Source organism: Manis pentadactyla, chromosome 15 (assembly GCF_030020395.1).
Source record: "Manis pentadactyla isolate mManPen7 chromosome 15, mManPen7.hap1, whole genome shotgun sequence".
NCBI classification, from domain to species: Eukaryota; Metazoa; Chordata; class Mammalia; order Pholidota; family Manidae; genus Manis; species Manis pentadactyla.
The window spans coordinates 67,625,493-67,647,447 of record NC_080033.1 but is presented as its reverse complement, the minus strand read 5'-3'; the positions used below and the strand labels follow the sequence as shown (position 1 = coordinate 67,647,447).

At 44.3% G+C, this 21,955-nt stretch overlaps 1 protein-coding gene across 4 annotated transcripts in view; it reads right to left on the bottom strand.

Annotated features, from left to right (window-relative positions):
* Window positions 1–21,955, bottom strand: part of CDH13 (cadherin 13) — a 1,152,846-nt gene that overhangs the window by 707,980 nt on the left and 422,911 nt on the right. For all 4 annotated transcript variants that reach the window (XM_057493261.1, XM_057493263.1, XM_036909367.2 and 1 more), the window contains exon 2: window positions 15,007–15,118. In XM_057493261.1, the coding sequence (XP_057349244.1) occupies window positions 15,007–15,118 (112 nt within the window). The remainder of the gene's footprint in view (window positions 1–15,006; window positions 15,119–21,955) is intronic.

Here is a 21,955-nt window from a genome sequence, read left to right as displayed (position 1 = left end):
GAGGACCCCTCTGAAGGGCCGTCTGGCTTCAGACTCCTGCTGGAATTGGCTGAGCCTTTGGTGAGACTGCATCAGAGCCCTGCTTCTCCTCTGCCCAATCCCTGTTCCTCCCCTCCCCTCCAGGTGAGGATCCCCAACTGCTCCCTAATAAAGTTCCTTCATGCCAATCACCATTCTGAGTCAGCTTTCTGGAGACCCCAACCCACACCACTACCCAAATACAAGCCTAGGCTCCTGTGCAAGATGGCCCAGGGACACAGACTAAAGTCTTATCCCACCCAAAAGCTTTCAAATGACCTGATAAGTCCAGCCATTGAGTCACTCTTGGCCAGGTGCCTTTTCCAAAAATACTGTCAAACAAGAATAAAGAAAACAAAGGCAAACATCTGGAAACTGAGGTAAACAAGGGTAACCACCCCTTCCTTTTGAAAGAGTCAAGGCAGAGGGAAATCTTTCCTAAAGAGGCCTTGGACACATAGGGAAATGCTTAAAGCCTTTAAAATGCTCTCAAAGCTGTTATCTCATTGGATTTTCAGAGCCCCAGGAGGTTGGCCTTGTTCGACCTGTTTTACTGATATGAAAACTGAGGTTCTAAGTATATAACTCCCTTCCTCCAGCCCAGAAGTTATATCTAAATCTTCTGAAGGATGTAACCAGAGTAGAATTGACCTTAATCTCAATATTAGTATTGAAAAGCTGATCAACTTGTAAAATACAGCATCATGTTAATGTATAATAGAAGAGTTATTAATTTATGATTACGAGATGCTTTTCACTACAGTGAGCCTGACATACTTGCTAACAGGCCCCGCTGGCCATGGATTTAGGCTATCAGAGCAGCAGCGGGCCTGCTTCAATCAACCAGGCAAGCATTACCTATAACCAGGATGGACCTGGCACCCGTCCAGAAACAGAACAGTTTGCTACTTTCCATTTGCCTAAATCCATCACCAAAGTAACAGAGCAAACGCTCCCATTCAAATCACTTTTATATATGCTCAGGGTGAATTAGATGAAGGCCCTTGGCAGGCAAAACATTCAGTCCCCACTTTAGTACCATCGATATGGGAAGCAATCATCTGGGCCTGGTACTAAGTAAACGTAGCAGCAAACATTTTAATAATGAATTAGAAACATTTGGACCTCTCAGTCAGGTACCTGTGCCCAGAGCCAGTTTATGGGTCTGTAGTGTGAGCAGGAAGAGAAAGGGGAGGCTGCACCAGGGAGGCGAGTAACTCCCAGTGCAAACTGGAAAATAGCTGGAGTGATGGGATGAGTCTAAACAAAATCTACAAGTATTAATGGCATATATGTCATTTACTCAGAGCTTAAAGTGAAGTTTGGAAACCCATCATCAAATAACATTAATTCATATAAATAACTACCATTTACTGAGCAGTAACTGTACCTATATACCTTCTATTTACCTTGAAGCATCTCACTGCATGCTTGCCTTTTAGAAGAAATGGAAGATCAGAGAAGTTACTACCCCCAGGTCACAGAGCTCATCAGGGTGAGAGCTGGCATTTAATCCAAGCGTCCAAGCCCCCAGAGCTGGGAGACTGCCTGCTACAGAACCCGTGAGGACCAGAGCTGGGGGGTGGGGGTGTAACAAGCACGTGCCCAGCCTGCTGGGCTCCCAGCGATGCTGGCTCCTCCCCAGGAAGAGCCTGGAGCTGGTGGGAGCAGACGCTGAAGAAGCGCTGATCACGGACACAGTTGGTGTCGTGGTCACAGGCGGGGGGAAGACCGCTTCAGAAAACGGGGGGACTGGGGAAAATAGTCCTCCGTGGCCTCAGAGAACTTGGGCAGCTCCCGCAACGTCACAAAACCTGTTTGTTGCCTTTTTAAATGCTCGGTAAAATCAGACCTGACCCACTTTTAAATGTCTTAACCTCAGATACTCAGGTGACATATAGATTGAGTCTCGGTGCTTTGGAGTGGTAAGGATAAAAATATTGGGATTTTTGTGCTCCGTTCACCAACGACTTCCTAAAGGTTTGCAAATTCCCTAAAGCTGCCCGTGTCTCCCTGAGCCCCTGCCTGTGGCCGGCATTGGTGCCCCTACCTCAAGCCTGTCTTCGTTCCTGAAAACTCCTGCCCAAGACAAGCAGGCTGTCAGAGGGTGCAACCCATGCGAGGGATTCTGGAATCAGTCCCTCCGCGCTCAGCACTGCTGGGTGCTCACAAAGCGGCTTCCTGCCTTCTTGTAAACTGGGTTTGTACCTCAAGTAACAGGGACCATCTTCCTGAAATTTACTGGTGTGCCTTTCTCTCCCAATTTTCCTAGTTGAGCAGGATCCTTCATCTTCTGCCGGAGGCATCTTTAGCTTTAGGGAGGATTAGGATGTTGAATCATGAATGCAAAGAGTGCGAAAGATTCATTATTCAGCCTAAAGACTTAAGTGAAACAAAAGTCTTGAAAGCCAGGCCTTGCTGAGAGAGAGAAGGCTTTCCAACCTGCAAACATTTTACTGTAAGCCTTAGGCAGAACGAACTCAGGACTACAGGGAGACATCCCACCCAGCCTGGGTGCAGGGGACGGAACATGGCTGCCGAAGAGGACGGGAAGGTTCCCTGGGTCTCAAAGTCTGGCATCTGAGCCTGACTCCGCAGCCATTATGCTACAGAACTTATTTTAAAACTCTGTTTATTTGTAAGCATTTTACTCTACCTTACTTCCTATGAGCTCAGCAGAATGAGAAAAAAGAACAAAGAAAAATAGTTCCGTTTTTCCCTTTTTTTAAGAAGAAAGCCAGGTTTGAGTCCCAGGCTCAGGCCTTTCCTTGCCCTACATGAGAGCAGCAAGGTGGATTTCTTTGCACGCTGAAGCTACTGAGGCTTCTAAAAAATGGGTGGGGAGGAGGTGGTAATGCTTCTCTGTTTAAGGAGGATTGAATGAACAATTTTTAGACCCAGAAAGGGTTTGATTCTGAGGTATGCCTGCAGGCCTCCTGGGCGTTTTCATATTTTAAAGGTCCTACAGTCAAAAGATGAACACCCAGCATTTCCCAGTGTGATTTCAAGACATTTATTGTCCCATTGTGCACTCCTGTATCAACAGGGTTCCAGGGACAGATGTTTGGGAAATGCTGACTTAGGAAAAATACAAGCTGCCACATCCTGAGAGCTGAGACCACCCACATCAACCTGACTTAATAACTATCAAGACCAGCAACGGACAGCACCTGTGTCAACTGGACTTAATTGCCCCCAGAAACCTTTACCCAAGAAAGATAAGACTCTGAACCAGTAAAAAGTTCACTGTTTCTTTCAGGAAATTTGTGAAGATCAATTTACATTAAGGAACAGTCCACCCTCCTAAACAAATAGCTCATTTGTCAAAAAATAACTTACTTATAAGATTTACCTAATCACCTTGCTACGCTTACCAATACTAAATAAGAATGTCATGAACTCTACCTGTTGCCAGTTTCCTACCTGAAATCACAAGAGGCTGGACCCTCAGCACCAAACCCTATATCTGCTCTGACTTCCACCTTCTGAAACATTGCTTCTATCAGGTGGAGTTCCTTACACAAGTGAGCTTTGATAAACATACCTGCACTTTATTAGCATGCCCTCCATGTGTCAGCAGATGTTGGGAGTGACCCCTGGGCCTCATCCCCGTGGGGGTCCACCTGACGACCTTGGCTGCCCCTAACTGAAGCCCTCTGTATTCTTAGCCTCAGCACCTCCCTCCGTACCAGGAACGTGAGGCTGAATCCCTTTCATAGCCTGATATATCCCCCCTCACCCTCTCTTTCTGTTTTTAATGCAACAAACTTCCTTCCACTGAAAAATGCCGTGCTAACTATATTCCTTGGAGGTTTTGACTCCTATTTTGAACTGTTTTTCAAGTACTAATTATTTCTTTCATGTTGTGCAGAATCAATGTTTCCTTATTTGGAATCCCTCCCTTGCCCCCATGGATTTAATGTATACATATGAAAATTAAAACCAATTTTAGCTAAAAATAGATCCTCTGGGAGGTCTCCGGAATTAGCTGACACACACAGTTAGGAGGAAATTGGATGGCTGACAACGGTTTGGGCTCCAGATGGAAATGAAATAGTCCGGTGCCGTGGTTGGCCACTTTTCAGGGGTGGCCCGCCAAGACACCATTCACCAAGTTACTCACAAGTAGGAACAGGCTTGTTGGGGGTGTCAGGAATCTGGAGTCTGAGCTGCCATCACACTCTGCTGTCCCCAGAAGCAGCTGGGATGTGAAGAGGCCAACTGAATGTTTTAGCAGGACTGAGGTCTGCAACTTTTTAAGAGAATGTTCTCTTAAGTACCCTCTGCAATTCTGAAATCCAAGAGGCTCAGCATTCCGAGAGGATTTTCCTAATTCATTTGGCAGCGAAACCCAACCTGAACTGACATCACGGTATTTGCTATCCTTATTTGTCCTGCTTAGGGTAAATATTCATGTGTTTTGCTGCAGAAATACCTGTTTTATTACAGGCTTCTGCCCAGATCCCCCTGGTGGAGTTTGTAATATACAGCATATGCACTTTATTAGCTTCATAAATTCCAAAACGCATCTGGATCTAAGGCTGGGAAGAATCACTTCAGAAATGCTTTTCAGGGAGGATCCTTTCAACATTTAGCTGGAACAGACCAAAGATGAGAAAGCAGTAAGTGCATATAAGGGGGAGGGGCTGAGGGCAGCATGCCCCTAGAACATGAAAAGGGAGGCTTAGGGGAGGGAGGAAGGACATGCGTTCTGCTTCAGAGGAGCGGGGCTTTACCTCACCTTTGGTAGAAACTGGCGCTGCCCCTGCCAGTAGCATCATTCTGGCCTTCATCTTTCAAATGACAAAAGCAGCCAGCCTGTACATGGAGCTTGCACGCGGCAGGCACTGTCCTAACACTTGTGCATGTGTTCTCTTGGTTAATCTGCAAAATGTTGCATAACCTCCATTTTACATATAAGGAAACTGAGAAACGAGGGGTTGCGTGACTGCAAATACCACCCTGTTGTAAGTGATGGAGGCAAGCAGTCCAACTCAGGTGCCCACACGGACAGCCCCGTGAGGCTCTCAGGACACCCTGGTTTGTTCTCAAGCACAGGAGCACTTCAGTGGGAGGAAACTGGACATGGCTTTTGGAATGGAGAGGACATGCAGAGTCACGCAATCAGTGTATGCTTCCCACCACGGGCACGTTTTTTGGGACACTGTATCCTTCAATAAGCTTTTATGGCCTAATCTATAAAATGGGATTTATAATTCTGTCTTACAGGGCAGCCGATGCGATTAAATGGATAAAATGGTAGCCTCTTTCCTGGGTCAGAACATCTCAACCGAGAAGCCTGTCCTTAGGGTTTTCGCATTAATTGGTCCCTCTGCCTAAATGTTTGCCCATCCAATCTTCACCTGGCTGAGCCCTTGCAGTTCAGGTCTCAGCTTCTCAGGGGAAATTTCTCTGGCTTTCCATCCTCCAGCAGCCTTCCAGAAATCTCTATCACATGGCCTTTTTATGTCCTTCACTGCTTATCATCAGCTCTCCACGCACCTTTTTCCTGCTTCCTTAGCTGTTCATTTCTATCGTGTTTGTCTCTCTCCACAAGAACGAAAGCTCCAAAATAGGAGACATCTTTCATGATCTGGTTCAAAGTTTTACCCCTTGGACCCTTTACAGGGTCTGGCATAAGGTAGGTGATGGTGCTGTGTTTCTTAAGTAATTGACTAAACAAGGGGTAGGGTCCCCATGCAGGCCCTTTCTCCCCTAGATTCTATCTCCGGAAGGAGGATGTGACTTTGGTCAAATACAGAAAGTGCTTGAGGATATTTTGACTGGCAAGTATTTGAACCTCTTGCCCTTTTGCTTTCAAGCCAACAAAAATTTCCATGAAAATTAAGATAAAAAGGGCAGACAGAGGGCACTACAATTATTAGAATGTGTGTTGATTTGATCTGATATAGGATAGAAAGATCTTCCGCTTTCTCAAAATATTTAAAGCCATGCTAATCTTTCCCAATTTATGTTTATGGTGCCTTACCCATTAAACACCCCAGTTCACGTGGTTCTGATACCTTAAATTAGGAGATGCTCCTGTAACATCCATATGTTCCTGTGTTCTTAATCTCTTGAAGAAAAACAGAAATCCAAGAGATTTTACCAGCTCCAGAACGGTGTGACTGAAGACACTCAACAGGTTGAAGAGTAAGACCATCTGGCAGCTCCTAGACTTTGACAGTCTTAATTAGACAATCTGCTCACCAGCATCACCAGTGAGAAACCAGGCATGATGACTGTTCTCATCCCCTGCCACCTAAGAGACAGCTCCATTTGCGTGTGCACTGGGTTCGAAACATGTTTATGCATGGAACACAGCCTTCAGTCACAGAAGGTTAGTACTGAGAGGGACCTCAGCAGCAAATACCCTCCTGGCATACTCTCTTGCGTTTGCCAGCCCAGCCGCACTCCTTTCCTTTAGGGAACAGCATCTTCATTTCCTCAGGCCTGGCCAATAGGGACACCCAATCTTCCTGGACACTGGGATTGGTTCAGGGACTGGCACATGACCCAAGCTGGCCCAAGAGAGTCAGGAGATGTTTGCTGGAACATTTAGAAAAGATATACTCTGGGTTGTCAGCTGGAATAATAAAAAGCTGGAGCTGCTGGTGGCCATCCTAGAGGGAACACCTCTGAGAGTGAGGCATAAAGGTGAACTGGAAAGCAGAGCTGGGGAATGAAGAGGGATACTGATTACATCATCAGAGTATCAAGACCCAGGCATTCCTAAAGCCAGCTCAAACCTTGAGATTTTTAAACATGTGAGGGATAATCTTGTATATTTTTGCTGAAGCCAGTTGGAGTTGGGTTACTTTGGATTACAATGAAAACAGCCCTAACACACCCTCATTCTACAAGTGGGGAAACAGACACCCAGAGAGGAAAACGGTCATAACAAGTCAGTGTTCAAGCTGCCAGAGACTCTCCAGCTTCTGCATTACCTTCAGAAAACTTCTCTTCTAAACGTCTTCCGCAGTCTAGAACTTTGGACTTCTCTGGGACTCTGCTCTGACTCTCTTCTCCCCTTATTTCATATTTGGGCGTGCCCCAATTATGCTGCCACCTTCCCTGCCCATCTCTCGTGTGGTCTGCCCCCTGACCACCTCATCCCAGAACTTCTGAAATGGCCCCAGGCCAGCCTGAGCCTTCTTCACTCTCCTGTCTCACCTGCTTCCTATTCTGAACTTCTAGAGAGCCAGCCACGCTGAACACAGGGCTCCCCTCTCACACCTTAGCTACACTGGCAATTCAGAGCACTGAAAGTATATGCCCATGGTCAGTTAATGCCAGGTAGCTCATGTCCTTCCATCTCTTAGCACTTGCACTGCGTCCTTGACCGCTAGCAGCAGCCACTGTCAAGACAGCAATGGTTCGATCAAAACAACATGTGCGTCTGGTTTTGGTGGCATATCATTATAACCAAACACTAGTATTGGGAGTGATGGCAGCTTCATAGAGTGAGTTTAGATGCCTATAATGGGCAGGCAGAATAAAAAACAAAGACTGGTTGACAAGCAGACAGCAGAGACTGGAAGGCCACAGGGGAGCCCTCAGCTACTATTATTGCTACACTCTTCCGGCAGCTAATGTTTGCTACAGACCAGGCACCGCTCACAGCCCTCTGCATAGATCAACATTTAATCCTCACAACAACCTACTGAGGTTGCTGCCATTATCATATTAATTTTTCAAATAAGGAAACTGAGGCACAATGGGTTTTCTTTTTTTTTTTTTTAATCTTGTACCTTGCCCAGGTTATTTAGCTGATAACGGCCTGACCTTGGGCTTGAACCCAGCCAGCCTGCCTCTGGGGTCTATATGCTACAAGTCCAATATTGTTCAGAAGTTATGAAATTCTCAATGTTGACACCAAATTCCTTTCATTAAACACTTCAGTCTGCCATACTGAGCAGCCAGACGGGACCCTTCTGTGGGGCAAATTTAGCCCAAGGGCTGACAGCATGATTCCTCCGGTCTATTTATTCCTTCCAATTCTACTTTTGCCAAGTGAGCCCCACCTGCACCCGCACACCCCACCTCCTCCGGCCTCTGTGTTATTCCATGTTTCCCCGTCTTTACAGTAGGACGTAGAACCCACATCCTATGGAGGGATGTCAACATTTTATTATATCCCTTCCTAATGTAAATGTATCCTTTTAAATCTGCAGTTATTTTCACTTTGTCACTTTACATTTATGAATTAAGGTAGTTAGTATAATGCATATGTGAGGATCCCAGCAAGTATTAATTGACTGATTACTAGATTGCTACAAATATGTTGTGGGGGAGAGGGCAAACCTATACAAGTAAGTTTCTACTGGACTCTGTTTACATATAGGGAAGACTCTCATTAATAGAAATAGAGCCACGTTCTGAGCCAAGGTATAGTTATCTTCATAGTGATGGAGTGAATTAAGTGTTGCCAGAGTAATTTTCCCTAGTATATATAACAGCTTGAAACAACCTTATTCAGATGTATCCAGGCTGCAGTACAAGTGATGTTAAATAATTTCACTAATCAGTTAATCAATCTCTGAGCCTCAGAGTAAATTTTAGTTACTAGTGCAAAGAACAACCAAAAAACAGAAAGGAAATTTAAATTGATTTTTTTAATCATCAAAACTGAAAAAAAAAAAAAAGAACTTAGAAAGTTCTTAAGGATAGAAAATATAGACAGACAAAAGCCCAAGTCAGCCTGAACTCAGGAAACAGGCATTTTTTCCACCTGCCAGGTTGGAAAGTTCATCCATTTATTATCATCCAAATGAAATCTTTTCAGCAGGGTCAAAAGGGCCTTTGTTTTGACATTTAATTCACTGGCGATGTATTTCCTGCGTTAGGATGCAAAAACACCTCTCACATTGCCTTTTCATTAATTGCCTTCATTTTTCAAGTTCCCTGTTTGATTTATAGCCAATTAAAAACACCCTCAAAAGCCATGACTCACATATGTTAAGCACAAATATGATTAATGTGACTCCATGGGCGACCTGGCTGCCAACCAAGGTCAATGTCAAGGTGGATGACCAAGCGGAACTCACAGGGTGGGCTGAACACCAGGAGAACAGAGTCATGGGCAATGTGGCACTGGATCCATCCAAAACAAGGAAAAAGGGGTACTTCTCCATATTACAGAGGGAGAATAAAGTTGACTATGAACAGAAAAGGTACACTGCAGTGACAGTTCTTTATCTCATCCAGGATGATGAAAGCAGATGAGAAAATTAAGTGCCAACTTTCCTTGATATGTCACCATCAACATCAACAAAAACAGCAAGCCAGCAGACCTGAGAACTCTGGATAAGAGCCAGGGCATTGGAACCCCGGGTTCAAATCTTCCCACCACCAATTAGGAGTGATAGCTCTTGTGTAAACTGCTTCACCTCGCCCAGACATAGTATCCTCCCTTGTATAAAGGGCACAGGAGAGTATGTTTTCCCCTAAGAGCTGCTATGATGCTCAAGGGGAACCTCCACACTCAGAGCCTAGTAATGCCATGCACTAGTCAGCACTGGTGGGCCCTCTAAAAATCTCAGCATCTGTTCTTAACATATACACACTTGTTACATTTTCAAGAAACGCTCTCTCTTCTCCCTGTCAAAAGAGGAATACAGTCCTTCAGGGGGAAATCTCTTAAGTGTTAGCGCTGTCTGTCCAGAAAAAATGAATATATTGAAGCTTCAGAGGAGGATCAGAAAAGTCAAGAGCAAAAATAGTAACATTAACCTAATGCCTCAGATGGTGATTTCCCAACAAGATGAGGTGAACAAGGAAGGATGTGGGTATATGTTTTACAAAGCAAAATATATTCAAAGGCCTGCCTTCTCTTCTGTAATTAGTCCTTCCTTTGTGTTGTTTCTTGGTGCCAAGTGACCTTTTAAGAAAGAATTCTGGCCAAAGTAAATGGTAGTATTGTCCTTCTAGCTTGGTTGTTTGCTTACTTTTTCTTTTCCCAGATCCAAACTTAGGAAAATGTTTAAAAATACACTCTCATCATTCCAAGATTTCAGAAGAATTTCTACTGGTCCATGAAGTTCAAATCCTAGAATCACTGTTTTGAATGTTTCTTCATCTCTTCAGATTTATTTTTAATGTCCATGATTTATCTCCTTAAGAAGCTAAATTTGGATGGTCATTCTAAGGAAATAGAACCTTTCTAAAGTCTATGAATAACAATAATAATAATATAATACTAACAATGGCAATAATGATAGTAATAACAACTGCCATTTATTCATAACTGTTCTAAACATTTTCCCATCAACTCTAGAGGTGAGGACTGCCATTATCCTTCTTAGAGAGATGAGCTAGTTCAAACTGAGAGGATTCAAGTAACCCACTCGTGGTCACACAGCCAACATGTGACTTCATGTGTCTGAACCTTAGTCAATGTGCTTAAGACTATATGATCTTCACTGCAAGATTATAATCACCAGGAAGGTGCAGGTGGAGCCCATCCTGTTAGAACCAGCAGAAGGGAAGGTCCTCGGGGGGTTTCTAAGAAGCAGCTGACTCTGCCCAGTGGGAAGCACCCCCTGATAATGACAACGAGAAGCAGTCACAGGTGCATGACCTTGCTCAGCTGCAGCAATGGCCAGCTTAGTCCTCTGCCCCTGTGGACCCGAGTTACTCTGAGACAGCGGCCTCCTTGCTGCTCCCTTTTTAAGAAGTCCCTTTTCGACCCAGTCACACTGCTTTGTTAGGATCTAGCTGGAGACGGTGAGCATGCCCTGATATGCATATGTTCCTCTACATTTCGCAGCCCCTCTTGCAGTTATGTTGGCTACATGACTAGGTCCGGCTAAAAGAAATGACACATGGCCCTTTGGAGCTAAACATGGGTAAGCATCTGGGATGCCCTTCCCACACTTCTTCTTATCCCCCTTTCTGCCAGCGCAGTGACTTAAGAGTGACTAGAGGACACAAGGTGCCAGGACCAAGCTGGAAGCACCCTGGGGCCTCAAGCCCCTGCCTGGATGACAGCCACCTGGAGGAGAGTTACCTGGGCAACAGCCCAACCTGCACCCACACGACCTGAACAAGAAATCCGCCTCCATTGGTAGGCCGTGGGTTGTCTGATGCCCAGCCTATGCTGACTGATACAGCTTCCTTACTGAAAATGTGATCACGTGGTTGTGTTTTAGGTGAACTCAGGTATAGCAATTTCTGTGTGTGTGTCTATCTGTGTGTTTACGTGCATGTGGCCTAAGAGGAGTGATCCATGAAGGATGAACAAGAGGGGACGAACGTGCTGACCTGATAGTGGCTGGGTGGCCAGTGGGGCACCATTGCTAGACACTGGAGGTTGGAGATGTCTCCCACTACTGAAGCCTGGAGGGCCGTCAGGACGGTTTTCCCCAGTGAATCTGAGGATCACAGATCCCTCCTTAATGTCAGGAAGGTCTATCTGAGCTGAAAGGGACAGGGCAGAATATTTTGTTCTGTATTTTTTCAGAACACAAGATACTCAGGGGCTCATCACTTGGTCTTCTTGCACCTCAGCTGGGGGGCTGGCCAGTTATTTTTCTGGAGCCTGGGTGTCATCTGGGAGGCTGTAACTAGGGTCAATATTCAAATCTCATGGTACCCAGATGGTGACCACCAGAATCACATGATTTTCATGCTGCAGGAGAAGTAAGCGCCCCAGCCAAAGGAAAATCACTGCAATGAGAATTCAGGGTGTCAGAGGCCTTGAGGAGCCCCCTGCCACAGCCCCTCACAGATTCCTTCCTGAGTCCAAAGACCTTGAATGGGTGTCCCCTGTCTGAGTTTCACATTCTAAGCTGTCTTCCCCATTCTTCTCATACATCTCAAAGAAAATGGGAATAACCGTATCTTTCCAATTTGCCTTTCAAGACTGAGATGAAGCCAGAAAACTTTTGTCAAGTTATATGAGTTGGGGGCTTTGCATCACATGTAAAAGACAGAATGAAAGGGCTCCCCTGGTTTCTGCATTAGGAGAAATAGTGGGACACCAGGTTTTGATCCTAGAAGCTTGTTGAGAAATGGCCTTTTAAAGACGAAAGGAAGTCTAGTCAGTGGAAAGGAGAGTAGAATAAAGAGTTATTTAGATGTGAAGAAAATAAAAGGCTTTAGAACAACTGAGGGAAAGATGTGTCAGAGTGAACAGTGAATAAAATATTAGTGAAATAAAAGGAGTGGAGGTGACCATCAGTAACGGTTAAGGTAGGAAAAGATAAGTCATTGAGAAATGAGCAGAAAGATGAAACAGGATAAAAGGAAATGTTACTGTCTGAACATAGAGCAGGAAGCTGTGGACAGAATAAACATTCCCTGTAACCTGCTGAAAGCGGAACACAGCATTGGTTGAATCTAAGTCTGAGGTATGAGCAGATATACTATGTCTGTCAGGCAAAGAGACAGCACTTCCCTACAAGTTTACGGAATGGTGAGAAGACATCGATTGATTGAGTATGTTGTGTTTACACCTTCTGCAAAACAAAAACCCACAATGATTGGGAACCAAAACTGTTAAACATCGCAAAGGTGAAAGGAAAACAGAAAACACAAATGCCTTGAGTGGAGCTCAAGATAATGTTACTAACCTGGGTTATTTTAACCTTTGTTATTACCTAGAATATCAGCTTTATATGTATACGTCGCTAAAATATCCCTAACCATTTCCTAGAAATTTGAAATGTAAGCTCAAGTATCTAAATATATTTAAACTTTCTGGTTCTGTTTGATTCTGAATTGTCATCCAGATGTTAGCTTGAGTCAATATTGTCTTCCTTCTGAGAGTGCCCACCACCCCCTGATTTCTTGGTTAATCATATTTTTCAGAGAGAGAGAAGGGTCCTGTGCTGAACTATAAGGAAACGCATGGAAGAAACAGAGACGGAGAAGAGGGAGGGGAGGGAGGGAAGTGGGGAGACGGAAAATGGTAGCTGGTTAGGCGGAAAGTCCATTCAATATTTGGGCCTTTTTTTCTCTTAGAAGTGGAATGAGAGTAATACATTGCTAATACGTCTGAAAATCTAGATTTTCCCAACCAGTATTCTATGGGAATTCTTGAGTGTGGAGAATTTTATTTTTCATTTGGGCATAATTAACCCTATTCACAGGGTCTATCCTCATAACAGCCCATGGTCATTGCTTTGAGATGAACTCAAAAATACCTAAGCAGATCTGCTCCCTGTATTTACTTGTTACTCTAGACAGATGTTTGGAGCCACAGTTGCACTGAGAGTGGGACTAGTCAGATTTTGCTGATCCAGCAATTCACGCACTGATTTATACATAAAATTTTAAGTTATCTTCAAATCCCATATCACTGATTTTTCCAATGCTATCATTGATAATCAACCCAGTTCCATTTAGCATTTACTAGCTTACACAGAACCAACAATCATAACCTCCTTAATTACTGAGGGGATTAAAAAAAAAACACAGACAAAAACAGAACTGTGATACTGGAATGTACAGTATGGTCTAGTTTAAATTAAAAAGATCCCCCAAAGTATGATTGTTTCCAGCTTCTCAGCGGTGAATTAAAAGCTGTTTGGTGCCATGAAGATTACAGAAGCAATCACATTTATGGGCCTGCTTTGCATACCAACTCCATTAATTTCCATACTCAGGGTGGCTTCACATTTCCACACATGTTAATATAGATGCCGCTTGGGATAATCACTTGGAAAAAAAGAGAAAAGGAAGAGAGAGAGATGAGACAAGAGGAGTGGAGAGCCAGGAAAATGGTTCTCTGAAACCAGTTCTGTTTGAAATATATTGATTCTGATAAATAGGAGAAGCAAAAGATAAATGAGAGTTCCTGCTGGCCTGACCCAGGAGTGACACCCTGGAATCAAATTAACATGAAATCACATATTGGAATTCACTTACTGTGCCCGTCCTGCCCCTTGTCATTACAGACTCTAATTATTGAAATGATGCCATTGGTGTAACTGCATCAGGATGTGCGTGGACTGTCACCTCGCAGGGCTCCCTGGACGCTCAACACTGCATCTTCATTACTGTGTTCCCTTTCAACTCTTAAAATGTGTTCCAGCCTCACAGAACAATCCAATCAAGGAGGCTTTTTTGTCTCCTTTCTTTAAACGTGCCAGCCACCTAGCACTGGAAGGAGGAACGTAGTTAGTCTGGAAGGCGAACCTGAGACCGTAAGGGCAAATGGACGATGATCTTCACTAAAGGGACCGTAGAGCGTCTGACCAAATTAAACCACTGTTTTCGTATCCTTGATTCTCAAATGTGAAAGAATGGTGCTCAAGAGCCTACAATTAAATGGTTATTTGTCTACCATCAATTTCAATTCCACTGCGCTAAAACTATGCTTGTTATACTCATTTAGCAATGCACTCAATGCCCCCATAAAGATGAAACAATATAATATTAGCATTAAAAAGAGGAAGAGTTATAACTACAGATCTTTGGGGAGCATTTTTAAGGAAATTTATTGGAATTTGGGAGGATTTGAATTTAATCCAAAGAATATCCAGCAGAGTTTTTGACTCTTTCGAACGACCACATTATTAGTCTTAAGAATATAAATTTTGCATTTCTATGCCTAAAGCTTCTGGGAACCCAACACCCTGCTCTTAGCATTATTTTGATCTACTGCTAAGTATGAGAAATCCAGGTAGAACAGAGACTCATAGGAAGGCAATGGTTTCGCTCTCAGGGAACTTCCCAGAGGAAATGGATTTCGTGTCTTCTGCACAGAGCAGTTCTCACTTTGGAGGTTGGCAGGCCCCTTTCCTGGAGTGGTGGGAAAATGCTCTCTGATGGTAAAATACTAAAAAGGGATAGGCCCAGCTCTATTCAAATCTAAGCTGACAAAGTTCTGATTCAAGACCTTCCAGCCTAGGTCAAGCAGTGACATAAGAAAAGTCATCAGAGAAACTTGGTTTAGGGAACATCACATCCTGAGACGCATTCTTAGACTCTGGCAAAATCAGTTACAAGAATGGGCCAAAAGCATTCTCAGGCGACATTGCTTACGGTTTAGAACCTCCTGGTCCTCGACGAAGGCAGCTGGCTGATTGACATGGAACACTTTCTGCTGGAATCCAGGAGTGCACTCCAAACCTTCTGCAGCTCTCAGCGGCAGCACCTGAGAAAACCAAAGCCATCAATATTTAACCGCAGCTCGTGTGTTTGCCCTGCTAACTTCCACCAGATCTGTGGCTTTTACAAATGAGCTGAGGTTTTAATTTCATTTCCCAAATGAAGAGGTAAGTTGATACTTGTCCCTGTGGCTGCCAGCAGTTCGTTCTGGCAGAAGGAGAGCTGGAAAACCCGCAAATGGGAACAGTTGCTGCAGTTTTCGTTAAGTTGCAGTTAAAGAAAGAACTTCGTCAGATTTTTACACCTGCTAAGAATCTCACCATGGTTTGCATGTGTGAAATATCATTACAGAAATTGCCAATTTCATATGATGCCTGAGCTAAAACCAACTTCACTTTCAGAGATGCAAAGGGGCCCTGTCATCTACAAAGATGAGGAAAGGATAATGGAACTATTCCACTGGAAGTTATTTCTAAAAGGAATGCAGACTAGACCTTCCCAGTCCAATATGGCGGCCATGAAAGACACGTGGCTGCTGAGCACTTAAAAGGTAGCTGAGCTGAACTTGTCAGCAAAAAATATATGCTGGTTCTTGGGGAACCAAACACTGGTGCCAGAACACAAACTCTTAACCACTGCATACAAGATGTTGAAGAAAACTCATTACATCCCTACCAGTGCTCTCAAAGGAGGGTATGAAAGGCTGGAAGCTGTGGGACCAGGGCCTCTCTCTAAATATCAGTCTTTGAAATGCACTGAACCCCAAGGAACGAGAGCAAAGAATCAATCTCCAGAGGTTCATGGTGTGACTGGCCTCAGAAACATCAGAGAAATTGAATTGGAAGAGTCATCACCCTGGCTGACTTCATCTTTCTAGAATCAAAGGGGAAGGATACCGTGGTCCCCTATCCCAGCGGTTGTGATTGTAAAGCTTTCCCCTTGCCTTGAGAGCAGGCTCTGGGTAGATGGCTTCCGAGGCAATCATAACGCTGACGTCCCAAGTGGCACACAGAGAATGCGGATTCAGGACTTGGAATATATGCTGGAAATTTTGCAAGCAGAAAATCTATAACTAACCAACACTAATTCAGTTAAACAGCAAATGATCAAAGGCTGCCTCCAGTCACCCTATGTCTACAATTATATGTTAACCTTCTAATCAGCTAAATCTACCCTCAAATCCAGGGCCAGTAGACCAGCCATCCCATAGGAACTGAGGGAAATGACATTTCCCTAGCGGGTCCTAAGCATATGAGTCCAGAACTGACTGGAAGTGCAGGTGAGCGGAGCCCCCATTCCCCATTCTTGTCTTTCCACAGCTCAGGCACTGTCCTGATTCCTCAGCAGGCTCTATTCAGATTCCTCCGGAGTCGCAAGGAAAAATAAACCCTTTCTAACTGCTGGCCCTCAGGAAGGCTGAGAGGGGTGGGAGGACTCCCAGAGGCTCAGCTTTGGTTTGCAAACTCTTGGGTCACTCCATCCACCAGTCAAAATGCAGGTTAAATGCTTTGTACTATGAAAGCACACAGCACCCTCCTGGGCGAGGTGTGACTCAGCAAGGAGAGAACAGCCAAATGATTCATTTGGCCACTCCTCCTGGCCTCATTCATTCACTTATTTCCAAATGTATATTAAAATCCTGGGATCCATGAGCACTTTGCTAGGGGTTGTCCTGGAGCTTAGAGAAGCACTATAATGCAGTGCTTAAAACACCGACTCCACAGTCATTTTATGTGGTTCAAATCTTAGCTCCTTCCTTTACTGACTGAGTGACTTGGCACTTTTCAGGGTTGACTGGTGTCTCAGTTTTCTCATTTTGGAAAAATGAGATGTACATTGGGAGGAGCTGGGTGGATTCAGTGGGGTGGCTCATGTGGAGCAGTTGGAGCAATGCTGCCGAGAGTAGGTAGGCAGAAAGTACTAACTGTTCATGCAGACTAGACAAGGTGACGGGCATTAACACATCACAAGTAAATTAACTGATCAACTAAAATCAAATTTTACCTTGAATTTATAGGTCTCTTAGGGGGCATGCAAAAGCTAGGAGACAGAGAACCTAATTTCATTGGGGGGGTCAGAAAAAGCAAACCCACCGAAGGGACATTTTTGCTACCATCTCAAAGCAGGGTCAGAACTAGCTAGGTAAATGGAGAGGAATATAGGCTCATCTTTTTAAGTAACACACTCTTTGCTTTCATGTAAGTTCCTTCATGCCTATTTGGGTTTCAAGTAATACATCTCTGAAATTAAAAAACTGCATTTCAAAAAGAATCCAGACTAATTTAGGGTTTTCCAAAAGCTGAATGTCTGATCGGACAGTAGTGGTAGAATATTCTAGTTACTTTTATTGTCTCTTGACTTTCTGGCAGAACTTAAGCAGTCTCTGTGCAGGAACTTGTCATGAATACCCACTCTTCAATTTCAAGTGCACTGAGTCTGGTGTGATGGGCTCTGAAGAAACAGCCCTCACTGCTTTAAAAGTGAATACTTGGACTTTGCTTCAAAACTAGATAAGCCCATCATCAGATGCCACTCCTATGAATGTACTTCCTGGACATACTTCTCCCTAAACCCTCTTTAACATTTCTAGAATATATGCTATGAGCAACATTACAAATTTATCTTTAATGCCACGGCAATAATAGTCTTCCTGTATGGTTTTTTGTTCATTTATGCATTAGCTTGCACCTCATAAACAACAGGCGACTGATATACCTTTGAAAGCTCAGAATGGCCAAATTTTATGACCACCGAAGGATTTCTATTATTTGAAAATTACAATCAGCCTGCTCATGAAAGCAGATTCATGTTCAGATTAACTATAAACACAGGAGAAAGCCACACTGGCTCTGTATGAATCTCTGTTCACCAGCTGCCATTCACCAGCTATAACCTCGGACAAGCAACTGTCTGTGTCTCAGTCTCCTCAGACAGAAAACTGGAACAGCAATAGCATCTTACAGGTTATCATGGGGATTAAATGAGTTAATTATCATAAAGAGACTTACATAGTATGGGCATGTAGTAATTGCTTGACAAATGCTTGCTAAAATTCTTATTATTTCTATATATTACGTTTAAACCAACAGACATGATTCACTGATATTTCCCCATGGTAGACATGGATAAATATCATCACAATGTTACTTTTGTTGCTATGATAAAACTGTTCCCTGGATAGACTGTGCTCAGAAATATTCAAAGGGAAACAGCAGGGACCTGAATCGGGTAGAAGATCAGAAGGAATTTGCATCTCGGGGTCAGCGGCCCGGTGAAAACACGGATGCCTGGTGTGGGCTGAGCTGCTGGCTCTAGCGGAACCCCAAGCAACCTCTCAAACGGCAGCTCAGAGTCCTGCCTCTGTGTAAAGCCACTGCCCTAAACTCACACACAGACAGCAAATCCTTACATCACGCTCTTTACACCTGCTTCTTTTTTTTTAGCCTCCAGTTCTTTGCTGCTGTTCAGAGCTTTCTCTTTTTAAAACGAAAGGGTTTGTGTTTATCCTGACAGGTACTGACTCAAGAGCATAGCCAACTTTGGAATTTGCTTCCAGAAAAGTGATTTTTCTCTGTCCCAGACGGCAGGTTGCCAAGTGGCAGCATATGGGATGGATGTGGCCAACAGATGTGGTTAGTTTGGCCAGAACAGTCTGTCACAGAAGTTAAACTATCATGTTACACAGAGCGCACCATTCCGAGCTGGCCTTGTCTGTACCTCTCTGTGTTACTGCGCCTGCTCACAGGACCCCACTGCGCCCTCCAGCCATCTGAGTTTGCAACCGCGACCCAACGCTTTGGAAATAAGCTCTTCAAGCAAAGAACCCTCTTGTCCTGAATCTCTACCTGTCATCAGAGTGCCTATAGAGGTGTGCTCCTGGCTCTGCTGTAGTAATTGACCATGTGACTCAGCACGGGCCAACAGAAGGAGGGGGAAAGTATTTTCGCCGCTTCTAGATCTGGTCCATGAAATGCCCTCTCTTACCCATCTAGGAGAACAGATAGGAAGGCCCTCCATGATGGAGGTGGGGGAGTCATCCAATAGAAAGAGCCCAGAAATCAGGCTGTGCTTAGAGGACAGGGGCCTGGGAATGCTGCCCAGCAAGGGAACTCCATGTGCAGGGCACAGTCCCTGGGACCTGGGGCTGCTCGTTTCAGCAGCTCGCAGGGATGCCTACACACTCAACATGCAAGGTGCAAGGGCAGAGGGACTTCCATCCTGGCATCACAGATCCCAGAGGCAGGAAGGAATATCAGAACTGAAGAGAAGCTTAATACAACCATATTTGAAGCAGCTGTAAATAGAGAAAGAGAAACTTCCTGCCACAAAGAAGTATCTCAGCAGGTTGCAAACAACCTCTGATCTCATCCTCTCTTAAGCCAGCTCCAAAGTGGGATTTTCCAAATGAACTCGCTGGTGTCCCCTGGCCCCTTGTTTTCCCTTCACTGACTCACTCACTATCTGCTACAAGCTTAGACAGACAGCTGCTTTATCCATGCCACAAAACACCCGTGGTACTCCTGTCAAAGTTGTTCTGTTGGAATCAGTTCAGAGGGGCTTAGATTGGCAGGGAAGAAAGGCTCCTATCTCTGACTTGCAGGATAGAAAAATGTTACAGCATTCCTGACGGACTCTTTATTTTGACTGACTCTTTATCCTGCCGGGGACTGAAAACCCAGAGGCCTGGAAAGGTTTATAAAGGCACCCTGCCTGCAGGGAAAACATGGAGAAAAGAGGTTCTTCAAAGCCATGCACATGCACACCACGTACACACACATGCACACCTGCGGGCACATACTGGTAGCCCTCACTGTGAGGGTCAGTGCATGTTGTCTACCCACGTCTGACCTCCTTAAGATGTTCCTCGTGTTTTAAAGCACCAGGAACACTGAACACCTGCCACCTTCTTGGCCATTAATGTAAGACACTTAGGATGGATTATATGATTCTTGGGAAGTTAAAGGAGGAGAATATTTCCAGCTGGTGGGCCCTGTGGTTGCCCTCATGCACCAGTTTGAGACCAGCATCCTAGACCTTCCTATAGCTGAATGCTACACAGTATCCTTTCCTCAAGTTATTAACAGGGAAGCTGCAGAATAATGCCCTCCCCAAGATGTCCTCAGCCTTATCCCCAGGACATGTGAATACCTTAGATTACATGGCAAAGGGAATTCATGTCAAAAATCAGGTGACCCTCAAATAGAGTGATTATCCCACATTATCTAGATGTAATTACAAGGATCCTTAAAAATGGGAGGAAATGTTGAAGAGTTAGAGAAAGAAATGTCACAGTGAAAGCCAGGTCTCAGTGATGCGGTGGGAGAAAGACTCGACCAGCCATGGCTGGTTTGGAGGTGAAGGAAGGGGCCATCGGCCAAAGAATGCAAGAGGCCTCCGGAATCTGGAAAAGGCAGAAGAAGAGAACAAAAGAAAGAAAAAGATTTCCCCCCAGAGCCTCCAGAAGGAATGCAGCCTGCTGACACCTTGATTTTAGGCCACGGAGACCCATCTTGGACTTCTGACCTTCTAAACTGTACAATAATCCATTTGTGTTGAGGTGCTAAATGTGTGGTAACCTGTCACAGCGGCCACAGGAAACTTACACCGTCTCCCGCGGTCCTGGCCCCCCAGGAGACACTCAGAAAATATTGGTTCCCTTTACTTGGCTTTTCAGGACACAAACTGGGGCGAACCAACAGAGGGGGAGAAAGAGAGGAGGGAGTGGGGGGCAAACAGAGGAGGGCAGGTGAAAACAGGGCCATGACCCCGGCACCCGTGGGCCGGGCCAGCAGAAAGCCGTGATGTAGAAAACGCAGAATGAGTCTCCATTCCGGACCAAAAACAGGCATCGCCCCTTTTCTTTTGTCTCAGCATTTGTGCTCTTCAAGGGGTGGGGTGTTCTGAACTGCTGCGATGACAGAGTGGATGGGTTGTTTTCCTTAATTCCCTTAGTCAAAATTTAAAATTTCTTTTCTCTGTTAGGCCCTGGCTAGATGCTGGAGATAGAGAAATGAATAAAGTCTTTGATGAACTTATTATCTAGAAGGAAAAGCAGACACATAGGCAAATGTTTCTATATATTGGGAATTAGGAAGTATTCAGAGCAAAGATTCTCAGTCTAGACTACCTTGGTTAAATCCCAATTTTACCTCTTAGCTATTGTGTGACCCTGGGCAAGTTACTTAAGTTCTCCGTGCCTTAGTTACCTCATTTATACACTACAGCCAATAACTGTATCTGACCTTACTGGTGATCCTTACTATGTTCAATGAGTTAACATAGATCAAAAGGTTCAGGACAGGAACTAGCCCAAATGCTACCAATTGTTACTATTATTTATATTAACAGAAAGGTTTATGTACAAAGTGTTATGGAAATACAGAAGAAAGAACATCTTTGGATGAGAATAGGAACCGGGACCATGTCACAAGGCCATGTTGGAAAGATGACCGACATTTTTCAAATGGCAAAATATAAGAAAGCATGTTCCATGCAGGGGCTCGGTGAACGCAAACACCTAGGCATGCTAGGTGAAGAAACTGAGCAATTTGGGAGGGTAACAAGCTCTGGGTTGTTTCCAAGATTATTTGAAAATGTTTTGTTGTCCCAAAATAGTCTTGAATTGACCACACATGTCCTCCTTGGGTCTGGTTAAAACAGAGCCAGAAATAAGTTCACTCAATGAAATCACGATTTTTGTCTCAACGGAATTAACTCTTTAGTAGTAAGATCCCAGGATTGATTGACTAGATTCAACTGGTAAATTTTAAAAGTAAAATGCAGTTTTATAAGTATTTTAGTTAATGCAATTAGGAAGATTTGGTTCATTGGTCCTAGTAGAAACTACCTGCCCTAGAGGTGGTGGTATGTATGTATTTTTATC